Source organism: Thamnophis elegans, chromosome 15 (assembly GCF_009769535.1).
Source record: "Thamnophis elegans isolate rThaEle1 chromosome 15, rThaEle1.pri, whole genome shotgun sequence".
Classification (NCBI taxonomy): domain Eukaryota; kingdom Metazoa; phylum Chordata; class Lepidosauria; order Squamata; family Colubridae; genus Thamnophis; species Thamnophis elegans.
In genome coordinates this window covers 28,732,131-28,750,624 of record NC_045555.1, presented here as the reverse complement: position 1 = coordinate 28,750,624, position 18,494 = coordinate 28,732,131, and the positions used below count along the sequence as shown (strand labels likewise).

The 18,494-nt window shown below is 43.8% G+C and overlaps 1 protein-coding gene across 1 annotated transcript in view; it reads right to left on the bottom strand.

The window, feature by feature from the left end:
* Positions 1–1,923: 1,923 nt before the first annotated feature.
* Positions 1,924–18,494, bottom strand: part of CABCOCO1 (ciliary associated calcium binding coiled-coil 1) — a 43,064-nt gene continuing 26,493 nt past the window's right edge. Inside the window, exons 6-9 of the mRNA XM_032232220.1 lie at positions 10,413–10,556; positions 9,799–9,930; positions 7,010–7,108; positions 1,924–3,147 (exon numbers count right to left, since the gene is read on the bottom strand). Of these exons, the coding sequence (XP_032088111.1) occupies positions 7,034–7,108; positions 9,799–9,930; positions 10,413–10,556 (351 nt within the window). The 3' untranslated portion in view covers positions 1,924–3,147; positions 7,010–7,033. The remainder of the gene's footprint in view (positions 3,148–7,009; positions 7,109–9,798; positions 9,931–10,412; positions 10,557–18,494) is intronic.

Below are 18,494 nucleotides of genomic sequence, written 5' to 3'. Positions count from 1 at the left end.
TTCCAGTTGGATCCCCAAAGGGGAAGATATCAATGGAGTAATCCAGGAGATATTTACACCAAAGGAAACTTTTTCAGGATTCTTCAAAAGCACTGAATAAACCATGAGCAATCAAGCTCAGCGTCTACACTTCATCAGTACTCAAGAAGCCTTTGTGCTCCAGAACCTGCTTTGCCTTGGAGGAGAGTCCTGGTGTGACTCCCATCACAGCAGACACACACAAAGAGGAGAAGAGGGGGTTGCGAGGGGACACTCCTTGCCTTCTTTAGTCCCCCCCTTCCTGTTTCTTGTCACTCCATGAAGTCATTCTCTTCATCTGCCCCAGGGTCAGCCAAAGCCAGCTTCTTGCAAGTGCATTCTCCTACAAACGGCAAGTCCAGATGTTCATGTCATGAGCTGTCCCTCTTCCCACCATTGGCACATAGGAGGGACCTCCTGGCTCTCAATAGGCTATGAACTTATCCAAGATTTCTGTACCTGATGCAAATATTATGCAGGTTTAAACCATTCAGCACAAACTGAAAACCAGGAGGAGCCAGTTAATATCTGGGCTGACTCACCTCAGCTATCCAATATCACGACCAACTTTCAAAGGCTGAGATAATAGGCTAAGGACTCAAGATTTGCCCAGTATTGGCCAAACAAATGAACCCCAATGATCCTCAGTGGAGTATGGGAGAAAAAATATCTCCATGATTTCACAGAACTTGGCCATAGCCCTCCCTGGTCTCCATTCTTCCAAGCTACAGATTCCACCTTCTCCATGTTTTTGGTATGGAAGAAGTTTTAACTTGATGGCCATTGTGATTGTCTTCTTCCACAATTCCCCCTGCATTGTCATTGTATTCCTTTTTCACCTGCGATGACCAGAACTGTGAACAATATTTCACAGAAGGATGTGGCCTTAGAGTCAGAAGCTTTAGTTTTTAATATATTTCCGAATGTTCTCTAGCATAGAATTTGTCACAGCTGGGAAAGGAAACAGCTTGATGGCACCTCTGGGTCTCCTAACAGGACCCAACAATATTTGGTTAATCACAGACTACTCGGCTCTCATCAGGCTATATGTGAAATTAGGGTTTTCTGTCCCAAAGCACATTATTTTACATCTATTAAAGCACATTTGCCATTTGGTTGAGCACTGACTCAGCTTAAGAGATGCTTCTTCACTGAATAGTTTGCATCATCCCCAAATCTGGTCAGCTCATTTCTTACCCTGCGTCGCGATCACAATGAACAAGTTTAAAGGCAGCAGTCCCTCCAAGCAGAAAATTGCACATTTATTATTCCCATTTGTTTTCTCTTGGGATTTTTTAAAAACCAATTAGCAACCATTAAAACGACAGGCCCCTTTCCTCACAATTGTAAGTCTTGGCGGCAAACTTTAAGCAAATATTTTTTTTAAAAAAAGAAATCAGGTATTCAGAGTCAAGTGGGCATCTCCAACAAGTGTCCTTTGGCACCCTAAAGAACAAAAATAAAACAAAAAAACCAAATCCTCGAAACCAGGAGTTGAAGTCCCCAAGTCTTAAAGTTGACAAGGTTGGAGACTTCTGTTCCAGACAGGCAGGATTTCCTTTTTGATGAAGCCGTGCTAATTTTCTAGCATGGCTTCCTTTTCCTTTGATCATCATGTCTATCAATCTTCCTGGAAGAAGGATTCATCTGACCAACTCATCATTTTCTGAATCTCCCCTGGGTTTCTTTTAAAACAATGTTCAGCTGAATTGTCAACATGGCAGCGGTGAAAGGAGATATTGCAAACAGCCCTGCTTGGATTGGATTACATGTTCTGCATGGCATTTGGTTCGTATCAGCGAGAGAGACCCTCCCTCTGCAGAGAACTGCCAAATCCCCCACCACCCTTGTGCAAATTAGTTTATTATGGCAAGGGGGGAGGGGGGGTCAAGGAGGCTTGGGAAAAATGGTTAGTATGATCCACATCATGTGTCTGGCAGCAGAAGGAATTGAAAACATTTCCCTGGAATACAATCAAGGGACCAAATTCTTCTCTATAAGTAGCCTGATAAAGCTTGACTTAAATATTAGGCTCTAGGGAAGATCATGAAATCTAACCATAACACAGAATGGAACATTTGGAGCTGATATCTAACAGCCAGAACAAAAGAGAGGATGACAAGGCAGGACTGAACATTGGATATAACTACAAACACCAATAAGCTTTTAGAAGTATAAAACAAAAGTTTCTTGTCTCGTAGTTATTGTAGATCAGCTCATCGTCAAGTGTTATTTGCCTTACTAACCTAGGTAAAGACATCAATCAAAGATCTCAATCAATGAGGATCATAACCGCTACGTAGAGCCTCCGCCTATAAATTCAACACAAGTTGAGAACTCCAAATTCAGCTCATCACTTGCTGGTGGAGACTCTTGGCCAGGATGTCCTTTGGTCTGCCTCAGCCCATCCATTATTATATTCCCAGGGTTGCAACAAAAAATGAAACATTATAAGTTACTCAGGTAGCATGAAAAGTTAAAATGCACGAGAAATAAATACGCATGCACACAGACTTTTCAAAAATGTGCACACAACTTAGACTCTTGCCAGAGTTTCATGGGGGGATGGACCTGACCTTCCAGGCACCAGGTTCTTGGGGAAATGATCCCAAAATGGAGTGGAGAATGTCACCATGGAAGCCTCGCCAGATACCCCCAGGATGAAGAAGACCAGCGTATGGGTCTTCAGTGAGAGCTGAAGGCCAGCTGGGAGTAGAACTTGGGTCTCGGGACTTTCAGCTATGTGGCCCAACTTCTATCACCCTCACGCAGCTTGGTTAAATTACAAGAGAAGCATGATCAACTCTGCAATGTTGTCGATCTCTTTCTTCCTGAACCCACAATAATGTCTTAATTTCTCTAGAAGAAGCCGAGGTAAGCAAGAGAGAAGAAAGTAAGGGAACCACAGTGAAAGAGGTCAGACTCATGACTTCCAACTTTGTAGTATTTCAGGACCCAAATGAACAACACTTCTTTAATGTACTCAGTCAAATAACAAAATGGGGCAGGGAAAAAAATGGTCTGCTCCTTGCTATTGAAAACTTTCTTCTCTTCCGTTGACTTGCAGGGCGATGAGCAGATGGCCTTCAAGAGGCCTTGCAAAATCTCCCTTAATCTCAGATGCTTTTCCTAGGAAAGAAATAGAAGAAGTGGTGAGGAAAAACCTCCACAAGGTTGAAACACAGAATGTCATCCTCTAAGCTCCTCCCCAGGTTGCTTGAAGGGGCTCTGGAATCAAACTGGACACGTTGATAATTGGTCAATCTTAGCAGCATCTTCTGCAATGGGGACATCAGAAGGGGCTTTGTCCTAGCCAAGCTTCAGGTCAACCATGTTTACATCATCCAGAGAAGCTCAAGGCATTTTTTAATAAAGTTTTATATTCGATAAACATTAAAAACATTGGACATAGGGCAATATTTCTAGCATACACATTTCCATATAGTGATTAGATCTTATAACAATTAGATTTTATATCCACTACATACCGTAGGTATGTGTAGTCAGTCAGATTACCTGTCTATTGATCCTTTTTTAAAATATAATTACTATTCATACAAATACATATCCTATTCCTACCTATCACACATTCTTAATACCATATTTTCCAATTCTGATTTTTTCTGTGTTTTTCTGTCCTGGCCTTTTTTCCTCATTTCTAACCATCGTTACCATTTGTCCCAGATTTCATGATATTCCATCTCTTAAAGAAGCTGAAGGCATTTTCTTTTTTTTTTTTTTTTATAATTATTTTTATTTTTTATTACACAGACAACAATGGGAAAGGGAGAGGATGGAAAAAAAAGGGGGGGAGGGGAAACCCATCTTCACATACAATATGTCGTTTAATCACAGGTGCATCCCTACTAAGTTTATACATCCCGTATCTCTCTATTGTATATTTAATAAGCACCACAATAAGCTAGGGTTTAAAAAACAAAAAACAACAAAATAAAACAAGAGAGAGAGAGAGAGAAAAAAGGGTCGGGGGAGGGGGGGAGTCCAAAAAGGACAAAAAAAGGTCCAAGAAGGAAAGGAAAAAAAAAAAAAAAAAAAGGAGAAGGAAAATGAGACCTTTAGTTACATTAGAGGAAATATCTGAGATGGTAAACATTATTTGAAGATGTAGATGTTAAAACAACCGTAATCAAACGACATGCGGCATGTGATGATGGTTTTTTTTTTTTTGTTCTTTTTTTTTTGTTTTTTTTTTTTTTGTTTTTTTTCCCCTTTCCTTCTTGGACCTTTTTTTGTCCTTTTTGGACTCCCCCCCCCCTCCGCTGAAGGCATTTTCTGAGCATCTGAGATTTTGAGATTTTTCTGAGACAATCAGCAAAATCGAGGAACATTTAAATGAAAGGGTTATTGATTAGGCATGCTAATATAAAATAGATTGGCAGAGCCTGATGGCCAGTATGCCTCTTCCTTGTACTTTACATGACCATTTTATTTTCCTGAGTTAACAAAACAGGGTGCATATTATTTTTAAATTGTTCTAGATGTTTTAGCTTTTGCTCTGTGTGCCCCTTTCCTCTTTGTGACCCAATTTATTCAGACAATTATTTTCAGACATGCAATTCTTTTTGATGCTCAAATACAGACACTCTCAAACCCTACACAAGGAGTGTCAAACTCAAGGCCCAGGGGCCGGATCCAGCCTGCAGGATATTTAGATCTGGCCTGGAAACAGCAAAGGACCAGTCTGTGGTGCTTTTGCCAGCAAAAACAGGGTCCTGAGCTCCATTTTTGGCTGCCACGGTGTCGTGCAATCCCCTGCCAATGAAACGGAGCTCAGGAGCTTGTTTTTTGCTGGCAGAGTGCTTGGGCCACCACAGGTGCCCCCAACACACCTACACCAGTCCCCCCAGGTGAAACACAACCTGTTGCAGCCCTCAATGAATTGAGTTTGACACCCCCTACCCTACATAGAACAATCTAAACTCCCCCAGTTCCAGGAAGAACATTGTCATGAGAAAAGTTTGTCTGCACTTGGGGAATAGGAAAAGAAATATCCAAATGATTAGGATATTGTGGAATTTCCTTCTGAGACTTATTCCACAAACACTGTACCCAAACAAATTTTTCCATCCTCTGGCCCCTCTGCACTTCATTTCTGTTTCGTAAATAAAGAATGTTGCGTGTCTTCTCCCTGGTTTGATGAGCCACAGCAGCCATCAGCAACAGACTGCTTTTATTCACTTGCCATGTTTACTTTAACCTGGACGCTCTCCAGAGCACTGTCGAATTAATTCTGAGCAAGAATGGACACTTTTAAGTATTATACCAGCAGTTCTCCTCCTCTTCCTGTGCCGTTTGGTTACAATCCCAAACAGGGAAGACTATGAAATTTATGAGCCAATGTACTTTCATTAGATTTTCATTGACTGGTTTAATAGGGCTCCCACTGTACTTCCTTCTATATGTCACCCCTGCAGCCCCAAGAATTTGGTCAAAGGGCGTGGTTTCGTCAAACCCGTTTTCCTCCTCTTTGCGAAACTGAACTCATCTCAGGCTAGTTGTCCATCCATGAAATAAGTCAGGCCACCTCGCGGAAGCCCAGTCCTCTCCCTTACAACCCTACCTGCGGGCTGATTTGTACTTGTGGCTCTCTCCATTTGGGTCTCATGTAAAAGAGGAGTGGGAGGAATTCTAGGGAGGAAGCCAGGGGTGGTATTCACCTATCTTCTCTACCAGTTTGCAAATGGGAGCACGCGAGCCTTCCACTCATGCGCTTTTGGAGAAAAAAGGGCCTAAATGGGGTGCCATAGAGCTGGGGTGGGCGGAGCCACCCGCAATTTCCACTACCGGTTCGGGCGAACTGATACAATACCACCTCTGGAGGAAACATTTCCCAGAAGCCAGCACTCTGGCATTTTCCCAAAGGATGAACATTCTGATCATCCAGCACAAGGAACAAGCAGAAGCACTTATGATGCCCTGATCCTCAGAGAATGATCCTCTCTCCAGGCAGAGGTTCAGGGAGGCACCTCAGGTTGGGTAGATTGAGAAAAGCAGGAGAATCCATAGAAAGGAGATAAACCTTTCACAACCAAAAACAAGCTTGCTTACTGTCCCTACAATAGAGAAATACATTCTTGAGTGCCAAGGATGGGCTTCAAAAATTTCAGCAATGGATACTCTGCCTGGTTCCTGGGTGGGCGTGGCCATGGTGGGTGTGGCCTAGTCAGCCTCCTGCACCACAGCTGGGGGTGGGGTGTGTTTTCGCCTTCTCCAGGCTCCGGAGGCTTTCCTTGAGCCTCTGGGAAGGCAAAAACTTTCTACCCTGGGCTCTGGATGGCTCCTGGGTGGCCTGTTTTTTCTCTCCCCGATTTTCTGCATGGGCCCTGCACTTACCTCGCATCCAAAACAGGCCGTGTGGAGACTCCTGGGAGGGGAGGGGCAGCATGGGAGGGGAGGGATGGGGTGGGCAGAGCTAGCCAAGGGTGGGATTTGGAGGTTCTCTGAACTGGCCATAACATTACTGTGTTTCCCCGGCCTGGTCTTATTTTCAGGGAGGTCTTATTATTTTGGAGGTACGGGAGGCGGCGAGCGTGGTCAGCTCATGGCTGCTGCTGTGTTGCAATATTTTCAGGGAGGGTTTATTTTGGGGGGAGGGCTTATTTTAGCGCATGTGCTCAAAAGCCTGATTGGACTTATTATCTGAGGAGGTCTTATTTTCATGGAAATGGTAGCTACAAGTTCTCCTGAACTTGGGCGAACCCGTAGCAGCCCACCCCTGCTTGAGTCCTCCAAATATCTTCCAGCAACCGAGAAGGAGAAGCTTCACAGATGTTGTTCAGTTTAGAAAAGACGCACGAAAATTAGGGATTGCTTTAAAGGAGGGCTCACTGCTCTCTAGTCTTCATGATTTTGCTACCCAGTCCAGCTCTAGAGGAAGAACTGCATCGATTCCCAGGGGGTTGGATCCTGCCTAAACTGTGCTTCCCTCACCAACAAAACCCTACGAATTCCTCTGCATGTAGGATCCTACCTTTGCTCCGCTGCTCTGATGGCTTCAGGCTTTCTTCAGCTTCTCTATTCTGGTGGAATAGGCATCTTCTTGCATTTGGAGCCTCTCGTAGATCTCAGACTATGAAGAGGAACATTTGGCAACTCTGCAATCTTCTGTCTCTTTTTTTCTCGTATGCATCACATCCAAAACATACTACAGACTGTATAGTGTTAGCTGATATTGGTTAGTCCACAGGTTGCTCTGCCTCTTTGGGAAAAGGGCCAGGCTAAAAAACCCCGCGGTTTCAGTGGGACAGGGCAGCACTCCATAAACCTCTCTCTTCTGGGGCCATCTAAGCTCCCTTTGCCCCAACCCAGAGCGGGGCTCAGCTCCCTTTGAACTATAGCAGGGGTCGTCAACCTTGGCCACTTTAAGCCTGAAGGACTTCAACTCCCAGAATTCCCTAGCCAGCAAAGCTGGGGAAGACCCCTGAACTATAGGACAGCAAATGCCTCCTGGCTTTCTGGTGTTTGAACAATTCAACCTGTGCTTGCAGAACACAAGTCCCCTTCCTTGGGGGTGGGGTGGGGTGGGGTGGGGTGGGGTGGGGTGGGGCAGATGGTCTGACCTTCCTGAAATGGAGACTGTATAGATATGTAAAATTCCTGTCTTTCCTTCCTGGCACACAGTTGCCAAAGCCTTGCTCCAAATGATCTGGAGTCACCAAGCTGGGAAGGTTGATCTCACTGTAACAGCCTTGCCAAAAAGGCATTAAGAGTTGTGAATCTATCTTGCGAAGCTTCTTCTCCAGTAACATTGTACTGCAAACTAGGGCATCCAAAACCTTTGCCAGACCAATTCTCGAATACAGCTCGTCTGCCTGGAATCCACATTGTACATCAGACATTAACACAATTGAGTGAGTCCAGAGGTATTTCACAAGAAGAGTCCTCCACTCCTCTGCTCGCAACAGAATCCCTTATGTCACCAGGCTCAAACTTTTGGGCTTGGACAACCTGAACTATGCAGCCTGTGGTCTGACAACGTCCCACCTCTCAACAACTACTTCAGCTTCAACCACAATATACACGGGCAAACAATAGATACAAACTCAAGGTAAACCGGTCCAAACTCAATTGCAGAAAATATGACTTCAGCAACAGAGTGGTCAATGTCTGGAATGCTCTACCTGACTTTGTTGTTACATCCTCAACACCCAAAACTTTAACCTTAGGACTGTCTACTGTTGACCTCACCCCATTCCTAAGAGGTCTGTAAAGGGGGTGTGCATAAGTGCACCAGCATGCCTAACGTCCCTGTCCTACTCTCCCCATTTATTTGTCCCCATTCCATGTGTTCTTATTCATGTTTATTCTTATTCCTATTATCTTGTACAGGAGTGACAAACTAAATAAATAAATAAAACAAATACTACAGGTTTGTTCTATTCTATTTCCTTTGATGTGGGGTTGCATTTTGTGGGGTGGGGGAAGGGAAACCCCTCTTGCCTTCTGAAGACCCAACTGGAAGTGAAATGAAACTCCAGGGGAAAAAGTGAGTTAAGTGCCGGTCTCTTTTAACTAAAGCTTAATTGTTAGTAAACATCCGAGAAAGAAGCATCAGAACGCAGAGCTTAATTTCATTGTGATGCTCACATATGAGTCAGGAGAGCTAATAGAATGGGCTTCTGGAGCTTTGTGGCCTAAAAAATGCTCAGGGCTGCATGCGCAGGCAGAGAGACACTTGGGGCAGGGAGAAGGTAGCTGTTGCAATTAGAAGGGGGCTCTCCTCTCCAATTCCCCACTACCTGGACACCTGGCTGCCTTCTGGAACCCATTCTGCCCTGCAAGGAGTTACACAGCTGCCTAATGCAAAGGGACGTTTGGAGGAAAACTGCAAAAAGCGTGTCGATTAAGGAAAATTACGAATAAAATGATGTTTCTTTTGGAGGAATGTGCAAAAACCCACAAATTGTACTGTAAGCTTAACAAATATTCTTGAACTTCTGTGGGAATAGGTTAAAGGGAATTGACAAATGGAAAATATGAGAAACTGCAAGGAAGGCATTTGCCCGTCTGGAGTAGCAGGTTAGCAAAAGCAACTGCGACCCTTGTGCAGAATGTAAACTTTCCCAGGATTTTTTAATGCCCCCATTTAATCGCTCTTAAATATTTCAGGTCTCCCAAGTGGGAAAGGCTCCCAGCACTACGTTTTTCTTATTTCATTTTTCTTTTCATTTTTTTTAATTGTTAAACAGCTCAATTTGCAATAAAAAGGAACTAAACCGGCATTCCTTCCCTCCCGGAAGTGGTATTTTCACGGGGTTGTTAACGGGTCATTCCACATGGATTTCCAGATAGAATCCATGAGATGTATCAGAACAGCCAAAATCGGCAAAAAATGAAATGTTAATTGAACGGAAACGATCTTTGCTCAGACCACGTACCTGTGGGGAGTCCCTAGGCAAGGACCCTGGCCTAAGAGGGCACTGCAGATGCAGGGGGAAGGCAGGGGAGATGCTCTGCTGTACCCCACTTGCTGTGCCCTCCTTTTGGGGCTGTCCCCTAAAGGGAGGCGCTGGCTCAGGCAGAGGAATGATCCAAAAAGGGCTCCTTTGCTGCCTCATCTGCACCAGAGTGGGCTTCCGTGCTGATGACATTGCAGAGGCATTTTCCAATTCCCTCTGAGGTAGTGAAACTCACGTTTGGGAAGAGTAGCACAGCAGCTTTGCTGTGGTCAACAGGGCTCAGTTCATCCTGGCAAAGACATCCCGTTGTGGGGCACAGCATGAAAGCAGAATGAAGTCAAGTTGCTTCTTGCAACCCTACCTGGATGTTGCCAATGAGCTCGTTGGTGAGCTGGCCCAGAACCGAGCGAACGTCCTCGATGGTGTAGCCCATCAAAGGGTCCACGGTCACTTGTTCTTCAGCTGGCTCTTCTGCAAGGATGCCTCCCGGTTCCTAAAAGAGGACAGGCAGAGGCTCACCAAGCGACCCCTCTCATCACAGGGGGAAAGGGCCTCCTACAGCAGAGGGAGTCACTTATGCCCCCACCCCCACCTTGGCCACTGACAGATTTCCTGCTGTCACTCATGACAGGAAACCCTCCCAAGTTCTTTGGACAAAAGTGTGTTTGTGCGCACATGTGTGTGTCTGTGTGTGTGAGAGAAAATGTTTATGTGAATGTGAGTGAAGGGATGCAGGGAACCCAATGTTGCTCCTCTAAGCCAGGAAGAGGTGGGGCATTTTGGGGGGGCTGAGAAGAAGCCCAGGCTGGGGCAAGGTCCTCTTTTGGAGGCCTCCAAGCTTCATAGGGCAAAGAATTGATCAGGGCAGCCTCTCAGTTAAAACTGCCTCCTGGGAAGGGAAGCCAAGGAGAATTAAAAAAGAGTTCAGTGATGGCAAGGTGGCATTTTGCTTTCTTCCCAGAGACCTCCACTTACCTCCTCCTCCTCTTCTTCCTCCTCCTCCTCCTCTTCCTCCCCTGCAGTCAGAGCTACGAACTTGAAATAGATGTCGCTGGGCAAGCCTTCTTCCAAGGGGGCAGGGAAAGGGGTCTTGGCGGGCTTGACTAGTTCTACCACTTTCTGTTAAGAAGAAATAAAACGGGGGGAAAAGCAAGGGAGATTTACAGAAGAGCAATGCAACCCATGGCTCCTCTTGGGCACCATTTGCTGATGGCTTTTTCAAGAAAGGAAGCCAAAGGCCCAGGCAGACCACGCCGTCTCTTTGGTTACTCTTCCCAAGTGCTGGAAGCCTCCCTGACATCCTTCTCAGACCTGCTCTCCAGGTTTGGTAAGTAACAATTGTTTTGTCAGATGGGGGAGCCGGATCGGCTCAACCACCATGGCAAAATAGGTTGTAAAATCAGGCAAGACTCAACAACCACAATACTTGGTATCCCATTCCCAATTGTGGTCATAAGTTGAGGACTACTTGTACTCTGAACCGCCAATGTGAAGGGCAGAAGCCCCCCCCCCCCCAAAAGGGACAATGAGAGACATCAGAGAGATCCATTCCTCTCTCTGGCCCAGGGGTCGGCAACACTCAGAGCCACAAAGGTCCTAACCGGAAGCCCCCTATTCAATTCTGGAGACAACCAGAAGTCCAGTCCCCCCACTATAAAGTCTCCTCCTAGTGTGGTGTCCTTTTTCCTCTACCTGTCCTAACTGAAAGCCCTATCAATTGTGGAGCTGACCAGCAACAGGGAGCCGCAGCAGAGGGATGAAAGAGCCACATGTGGCTCCAGAGCTGGGTTGCTGATCCCTGCTTTGGGCGATCTGGCAAAACTCAATTTGTGGGGCCTTAAAGAAGCCGAGAGTGCTCAGGTTCAATCGCCTGTGTCTCAAAACAGGAAACCAAATGCAACCATTCAAACTTGTGGCGAAGTGGAGACCTTTGTTGGAAGGGCAAATGACTGAACACAGGTGATGCTGGGAGAAAGAATACAGCTGGGCCATAAATGCCCCAGCAGCCTCCATCCTTCTTTAAGCACAAGACTCCCTGCCTTTTCCCTTGCTGAGGTCTCCCGAGCGCTCCCCCCCCCCCAATTTTTGCTTGTTCGCAATGGCTTCTCAATTGTTTTGGCTTGGCAGCTGAATTCAGTTGCCACTCAGAAAGTCCAGCAAATTCAGTCCCAAACATGGCTTGTATGAGCCCTCCCCATGTGCCTTTACACAGATTGGTGGGTCCCAATGATTCTGTGCACAGAATTTTCATCTGTCTCCTCCGTCAGCTCCTCATTCAAACAACCATTTAATCACAGAAAGGAGCCTGTTTTGTTAATCTCTGCAACATTCGGCCAGGTTTTAAATGCACTTGTAGTTTCAATTTATGATAAAAAAGAAGCCTCTTGTTGGCAGCAGAGATTTCTGAATAAAAGTGAGCTTTGGGGACAGAATATTGCTGATTTCTTTTTATATTCTGCATTCCTAACAAGTCCAAGAGAAAATCAGCATGAATGAATTGTGAAGAGAGCCTCGAGCCAAACGTATTTAAATGAATCTTTCTGATGCAATGCTTTTCTTTAAGCAGTACAATTAAGGCGTTGTATTTCCTTTAAACAAAACCTCATGTATACCATTACCATTGATTATATCGCAAAAATTATTAAAACCGAGGAGACAAGGTCAGCATTACAATCCTGCTTTCTTTTAAAGTTACTCCCCCCCAAAAAAAGAGAAATGTATTGTTTGTTCGCATGGAGGGGCTTTAAGTGAACGAAGCTCACATATAACATTCTAAGAAAATCCAATCCATGCTAATTTATTTAATGGCTGAGACACAGGCACCTGCCCACCCCATTTCTCCCCTCCCTTGGCCATTTGTCACCCGTCCCATTTTGAACAGAAGAGAACCCATGCTGGATCTCTGGGTTCTGCAAATCTCCCTCTTCGGCCAACCCCAGACTGACCTCCGTGTCCCAATAGCAGCAAAAAAGAAGCTGCCATACAGCTCCAGAAAGCCCCTTTAGCAATTTCCACTGCAGATACCAGCCTAGACCACGTGATCTCAGCAAGTTTAAGATGGGTGGACTTCAACTCCCGCAGTGGTGGGATTCAGCCGGTTTGGGCTGATTTGAGTGAACTGGTAGTTAAATTGTGCTGTCCTCTCCACTTCCAGGAGTCCCCATGCATCCCATTTTGGCTCCCATGTAAGCGCAGGGAGGCCTACTAGACCCAAAACGGAGCGTGAGGGGTATGCGGTGTTCCCACCCAAAGCCCATTTTTGCTCCCAGGAGGCTACAGAGAGGCCCACCAGGCCCAAAACGGGGTATGAGGAAGCAGCGCATCCTCCCCCCCCCCGTGGCCCATTTTTGCTCCCAAGGGGATGCAGGAGACCAAGTGTTGCCTGTCACACACCCTGTCCATGCCCACTATGGCCCTGCCCACCCAACCGGTCATTAGGGCAGAAAATCGGTTGTTAAATTATTTGAATCCCACCCAGTTGCCATCTTTAAAGAAAACTGATTTACACCAACAGGTTAAGGCATGGCTGAATAGGGAATCCTGGGAGTTGACGTCCCCACCTCCCTCCCAATTGACACATCTCAATATTAACAAAGCAATTTCACCCATCTCTTTGCTTCTTTGGTCTGAGAATCTTTTAAGTCTCTGGCTGCCCTGAATTCCAAATTCTATTACAGCGTACACCTCCAGGAGAAGCTTTGTGGACCATGAGCCATGAGTTTTCCATCCATTGGCATATTCCTCCAGGGGTGGAAGCACAACCCAGGGATTTCGGAATAGTTTCTCTGGGGAATCGGAGGGTTTCTTGGTTCGTCCTCACGCTCAAAAGCTACATGTGGGCCTTTGTCCTGCCTTGCCTTGAGCCACTGTTGCAAGGACCCGAGAGAGGGGCTGTGATCAGCCTGCAGGGTAAAAAGGAAAGCCTTGCAGCTTGGATTCTCAGAAAGGCCCCATGTCAATCAAGCACACATGCAGAAAGATTGGCTCCTTTGGAGACTGGAGTCAGAAGCCTGTAAGTCAAGGTGAGCATTTCAGCAGCATCAGTGGTAGGTTGCAGGCGGTATGCCCCGGTACGGGCGCACTGGTGCCTGGTTGGAGCACCTGGTACCATTCCGGTACGGTGCTCCAGATGGCCCACCTGTTCCTTACCTGTATTTGAGCTCTTTTGCACTCCCGCGCATGCACACGGAGCACATGGTGCCTATGTGACGCTCCGTCAAGCAGCTGGAGCATCATGGAGGCTCGAGGAGGCGGCACAAGAGGTAAGGATGCATGCACACACTGCACGTGTTCATGTGGAGGACCCTGGGCCCCATTGCAACTGTACCGGTTACAACGTACCGGTTGCAACGGGATCCAGAACCCACCACTGAGCAGCATCTAATAGTAGAAACTTTCCTTAAAATCCATGGGAAATCCATATGAATGAGGCACAGAAGAACCTTTTGCCGTGGAAATCTGATGTTTTGAGCAGAAATAGGAAAGCAGTTGTTGGAAGAAGTGTCTATCTGGGTCCAGTTCCAAGTGGGGAAAAGACACTGGAAACATGGAGGCTGTTTGGAAAGATGGTTTAATGGTGGACAGGACCACATGGCTTGAGTTCCTCAGCAGGAAAGGGCAGGGATGCCCGAGGGAGCCTGAGTTTTATGCTTTCTTCTGGGCTTTGAATTTCCTGGGGCACAGTAAGAATATCCTGATTGGTTGCTGTTAGAGGTCATAGCTAGCTTTCTAGGTTGTGTGCTAATTTTGGTTGAAACTTGGTGGGTGGTGCAATGAAGGGCAATGAGGTGGGGTAGATCTTGGTTATATAGAATAGGCTGGCTCAGGCCTTAATGGCCCATTGACAAAGGTGGGGGGATGAGTTTCTGCCTCCCTTTTAGGAGGAAATATTCTGCCCTTTTAATATTTCCTAAAATATTTCATTTTCTAGGAGAGGTGGGTGTTAACTTCCTACACAGTCTAGTCAAGTAGTCTTATTGAGTTTTTCTTTTTTTCTTAGTGCAATGCTAAATTAACTATACTTGTGTTTTAATTCTCTGTACAGTTTGGAATTCCTTCTGTGATGCAGCCTTTTATGCACTGATTTCATTTAGAATCCCCTCATAGTCTCATAGTTGTAATGAAATTGCAACATCTCCCATCTTCCAGGGAGGCTGTGTTATTTGCAGATGATGGTGGCCATCCTGGAACTTGCTTGGAGTAGCACACAGCGGAGAAAACTGGGATGCTCAGAATGCAATTCCTAGAGAGGAGAGCTGATGTCGCCACGGCACGATGTGCGATCTTGGTGCTCTGAGATCGCAGTCGAATTTCTGCCACTGGACGGTCCATTTGGACCTAAACCGTCCTGCAGAGATGGTGATTGAGAAGGGCACCTCCTACTGATCTCAGGGACACCGCAAAGTCCCTGAAAGATCCAGGAATAGCCCTTTTTTTCCAGTGATAGAAACACAGCTAATGAAGCTGCTGAAGTTGGAACAGCCCTGGAATGGAAAAAAGCAAAAAGAGAAAATGTGTTGAATTGGTGAGGGAATTTTATTATTAGAGGAAGAGACTACCCAAGAAAAAAAATAAGTTGATTGAAGACAGAATACTGTAGGTGGTGAGATTGATCTGCATTAAACTTAAGTGTGTTATCCAGTTTCTAATATTTTTTCACAGATGGAACTTTTGCAGGGGCTCCCTATTTTTTAAACTGAATGGATTAATTATTTCTTCTTTTTTCACTTTTGCTTATACCTATGGATTAAAATTCTCCTTTTTTATAATTCTTGATTTGATTGATTGCATTGTTTTTGATCTCCACTTAAGGTTTTCTTTCTTTCTTAAGCTTGGAATATAAAGATAATAAGAAGGATTATAAAGAGGGTTGTAACAACAGGAGGAAAAGCAGTTACACTGCCACTTAGGGGCTGGAGGCTGAATATATTGTTTTTTCTTCTTTCTCTTTGATCACTTGAGATTCAAGGTTCTTTCAGTTTGTTTACTGACAGTGATAGTAAGAAGAGCACAAGTTGTTTATACAGGTACCTTTTGGAAGTTCTATCACTAGCTATTGGAGGGAAGACAACATTTTGACTTGGAAGATAATAAATGAACCTGTTTGAAGTTTATTAAAATAGCCATGAGCCCTATAGTGGCACTATCTGCAAATTGAAAGAATGGCTCAGCAGGAAAAATAAACTGTAACATTGCAAATGATTATGTTGGAAATTCAAAATCTATTAGTTGTGACAGAGAGAATTGAAAAGAGATTGGAGAATATGGAATACAAAACAGAAAAATCTGATGGAGAAACTGAGGATGTTTACCAAATGAAGAAAGTGGAGGATGGAGTTCAAAAGATGGAAGAAAAAAATGAGAAAAGAGATAAGAAAACTGTGGATACTAACAACAAGTGAGCATGGTTGGTAATGGCAAGAGCGGAATATGAAAGGGGAGATAGATGGATTAGAACTCTACCCCAGATTTCAAAGCACAGAAGAAGAAAAGAGAGAAAAATTGACAGACATAAGGAGAGAAATCTTGACAGAAGCACTAGTGATAACCAAAGATAAGCTGATGGAAAGAACAGATGTTGGGTTTCAAGCTTTTATGAGATACGAAAAAAATAACATGTTGCCAAGAGAAGTTTATACAAGATTTATTAAGAAAGTAACTAGAATATAAATGCTACAAATGGCAAGAGATATAAGACAGTACTATTACTGGAAAGATACAGGTTGATGCAATGAAAATGTATAATAAAAAATTAAGCTAAATTTAGTTTACTAGTCATATGTATAAAATGAAGTGATAATAGCTATAGTTAAATAATTATTAATAATGATAACAATACATATAGATATTAGTTTGATAATATGAAATTTTATATAAACAACACATGGAGATTATGAGAGGAAGTTTAAAAGTTTTATCTAGAATATGTTATAAAGATATATTGTGATTGGATGATTTTAGGATGATTTAATGGAATGTTATCATATAATCCTATTCTAGATTTTGAATATTATATATAAAAGGATGTAAAAACAATTATAGTCAAATTAAGGTTGAGATATAATAATTGTGATATACATGAATATAGGTGAATTTAAAATATGCGATTTGATATGAAAAGCAGGTGATGACTATGGAAGAGATGCAGGGAAATATTGTAACCAACTGACACACTTTCTACAATTTGTAATGGGAGATGGTTTTTTATTTTTATGTTGGTTTGTCTTTATTCAAAAACAAGTAAAAATTGTTTAAACAGAATGCGATTCCTAGAAAAAAGAGCTCTTGAGATGAATCAAAAGCAGCAGATAAAATAAACCCATGATATTCAGGGCAAAGTATAAATATTTAGGTTAGTGTTTGGGTAACGATTGGAAAGGAAGGAGAGAGAAACCATCGTTAAAAAGTCTTTCTGCTATATTTTGTCTGTCTGTCTGTCTGTCTGTCTGTCTGTCTGTCTGTCTATCTATCTATCTATCTATCTATCTATCTATCTATCTATCTATCTATCTATCTGCTTGCTTTTTCTTACTTGCGCTTTGTACCTTAACATTTCTGAAAAATCTGTTAAAAGCTTAAATGATTATTTTAAAAGCCATTGGTTTCTAAGAAGTGAGACTATAAACCACATCATTTAGTCTGGATGAGGATAGTTTTTGCCAAGCTTGCTCAATTATTTGCAAGCTCTATATGCTAACTACACATTTCTATTTGGGGAGAGTAAAAGAGTATCCAGACATGTCTGGGCTCGTTCAAAGGATTAATACAATAAAGTGCTGTGACTCATGAGTTATCAAGGAGATGTTTATGTAATATTAAAATCTGCTCCTGATCTGCAGATAGCAAATGTTTTATTCTCTCTGCTGCCTCCTCAATTCAGATCCCTATTTGCCTCCCACCTACAAAGCCCAGATGGAATATCTTGGCCAACTCTCAGCCTTCTAGATAGACACCACTGTGTTCTGAAGCTTGGTTTCAAAACAATGAGGACTAGAAACTTTTCCAAAACAGAATGAGCGTTTGAAAACAGCCTGTGGCCACACACACATTTAGGAATTATTCTATGTACGGCGCTTCTGTTGCTCCTCCATTTTTAAAATTACAGATACATAAAGCACCACTGATATTTTTTTCTGGTCTCCCGAAGACCATGATCAACACAAATGAAATTTAATGTTATCAAACATATCCCTACAACAAAATCACTTATTGCCTGTATTTTAATTATGGAATTGTAATCACAATCCATTTTTTTTTTGCATCTGCTGGTTCAAAGGTACAAAGAATCATTGAAAGTGCAAACATCTCTATTAGTGAGTATCAACATACAATTTTAAGAGATGTTCGCCATCAGCTCAATCATCTACAGTTTCTATTTCCTCCCTCCAGATTTAACCCATTAATTACTACCATAAAAAACACTGTCAATGTGACAGTACTTTCTCTGAGATTTCAGATATTAAATAGTTTTGAAAAGTTCTTCCCCTATCCAAATGGCTATTTCCCTTCTGCACTGTGTCTCCCCCCTCCTCCTCCTCCCCCTCCTCTGCTGTCCAACTAAAGAATCTACCCTCAAGATCTATCCTTCTTCTCCCCAGAAGGATGGTCTTAGCTTCCCCCCTTGATGCTCCATCCAGATTGGGTTATACAAAGAGCCCCCCCCCTCTGCTCTGATATTGTTCCTGCCAGATTTATCTCCCGCTTTTCAACTGGCCTATTCAGCATCTGGATCCTCCAAGAACCACAACTGGACCAGCATTAAAGATGTCAGACAGCCTGGTCAGCTGCCACCATTCCTGCCCCAGTCGGTCTGGCCTCTGATGGGGATCTGGAGGATGCAGTCCCACACATCTGGAAGGAGCCCAGGATGGGAAATGCTGAGGTTGACCTTCCAAAGTTTGTTCTGGACTTCTGAGTCCCCACCGGAACCATCCAAAGTGCCCAAAGGCAGCTCCTTTCCAGCAAAAGCATGAATCAGTTCTAGCTCTTTAGTAGAAAGAAACTGGTGTAGGAAAATAAATTTTTAAGAATCTTAAAACTAGAAGTAGCAGGACACAA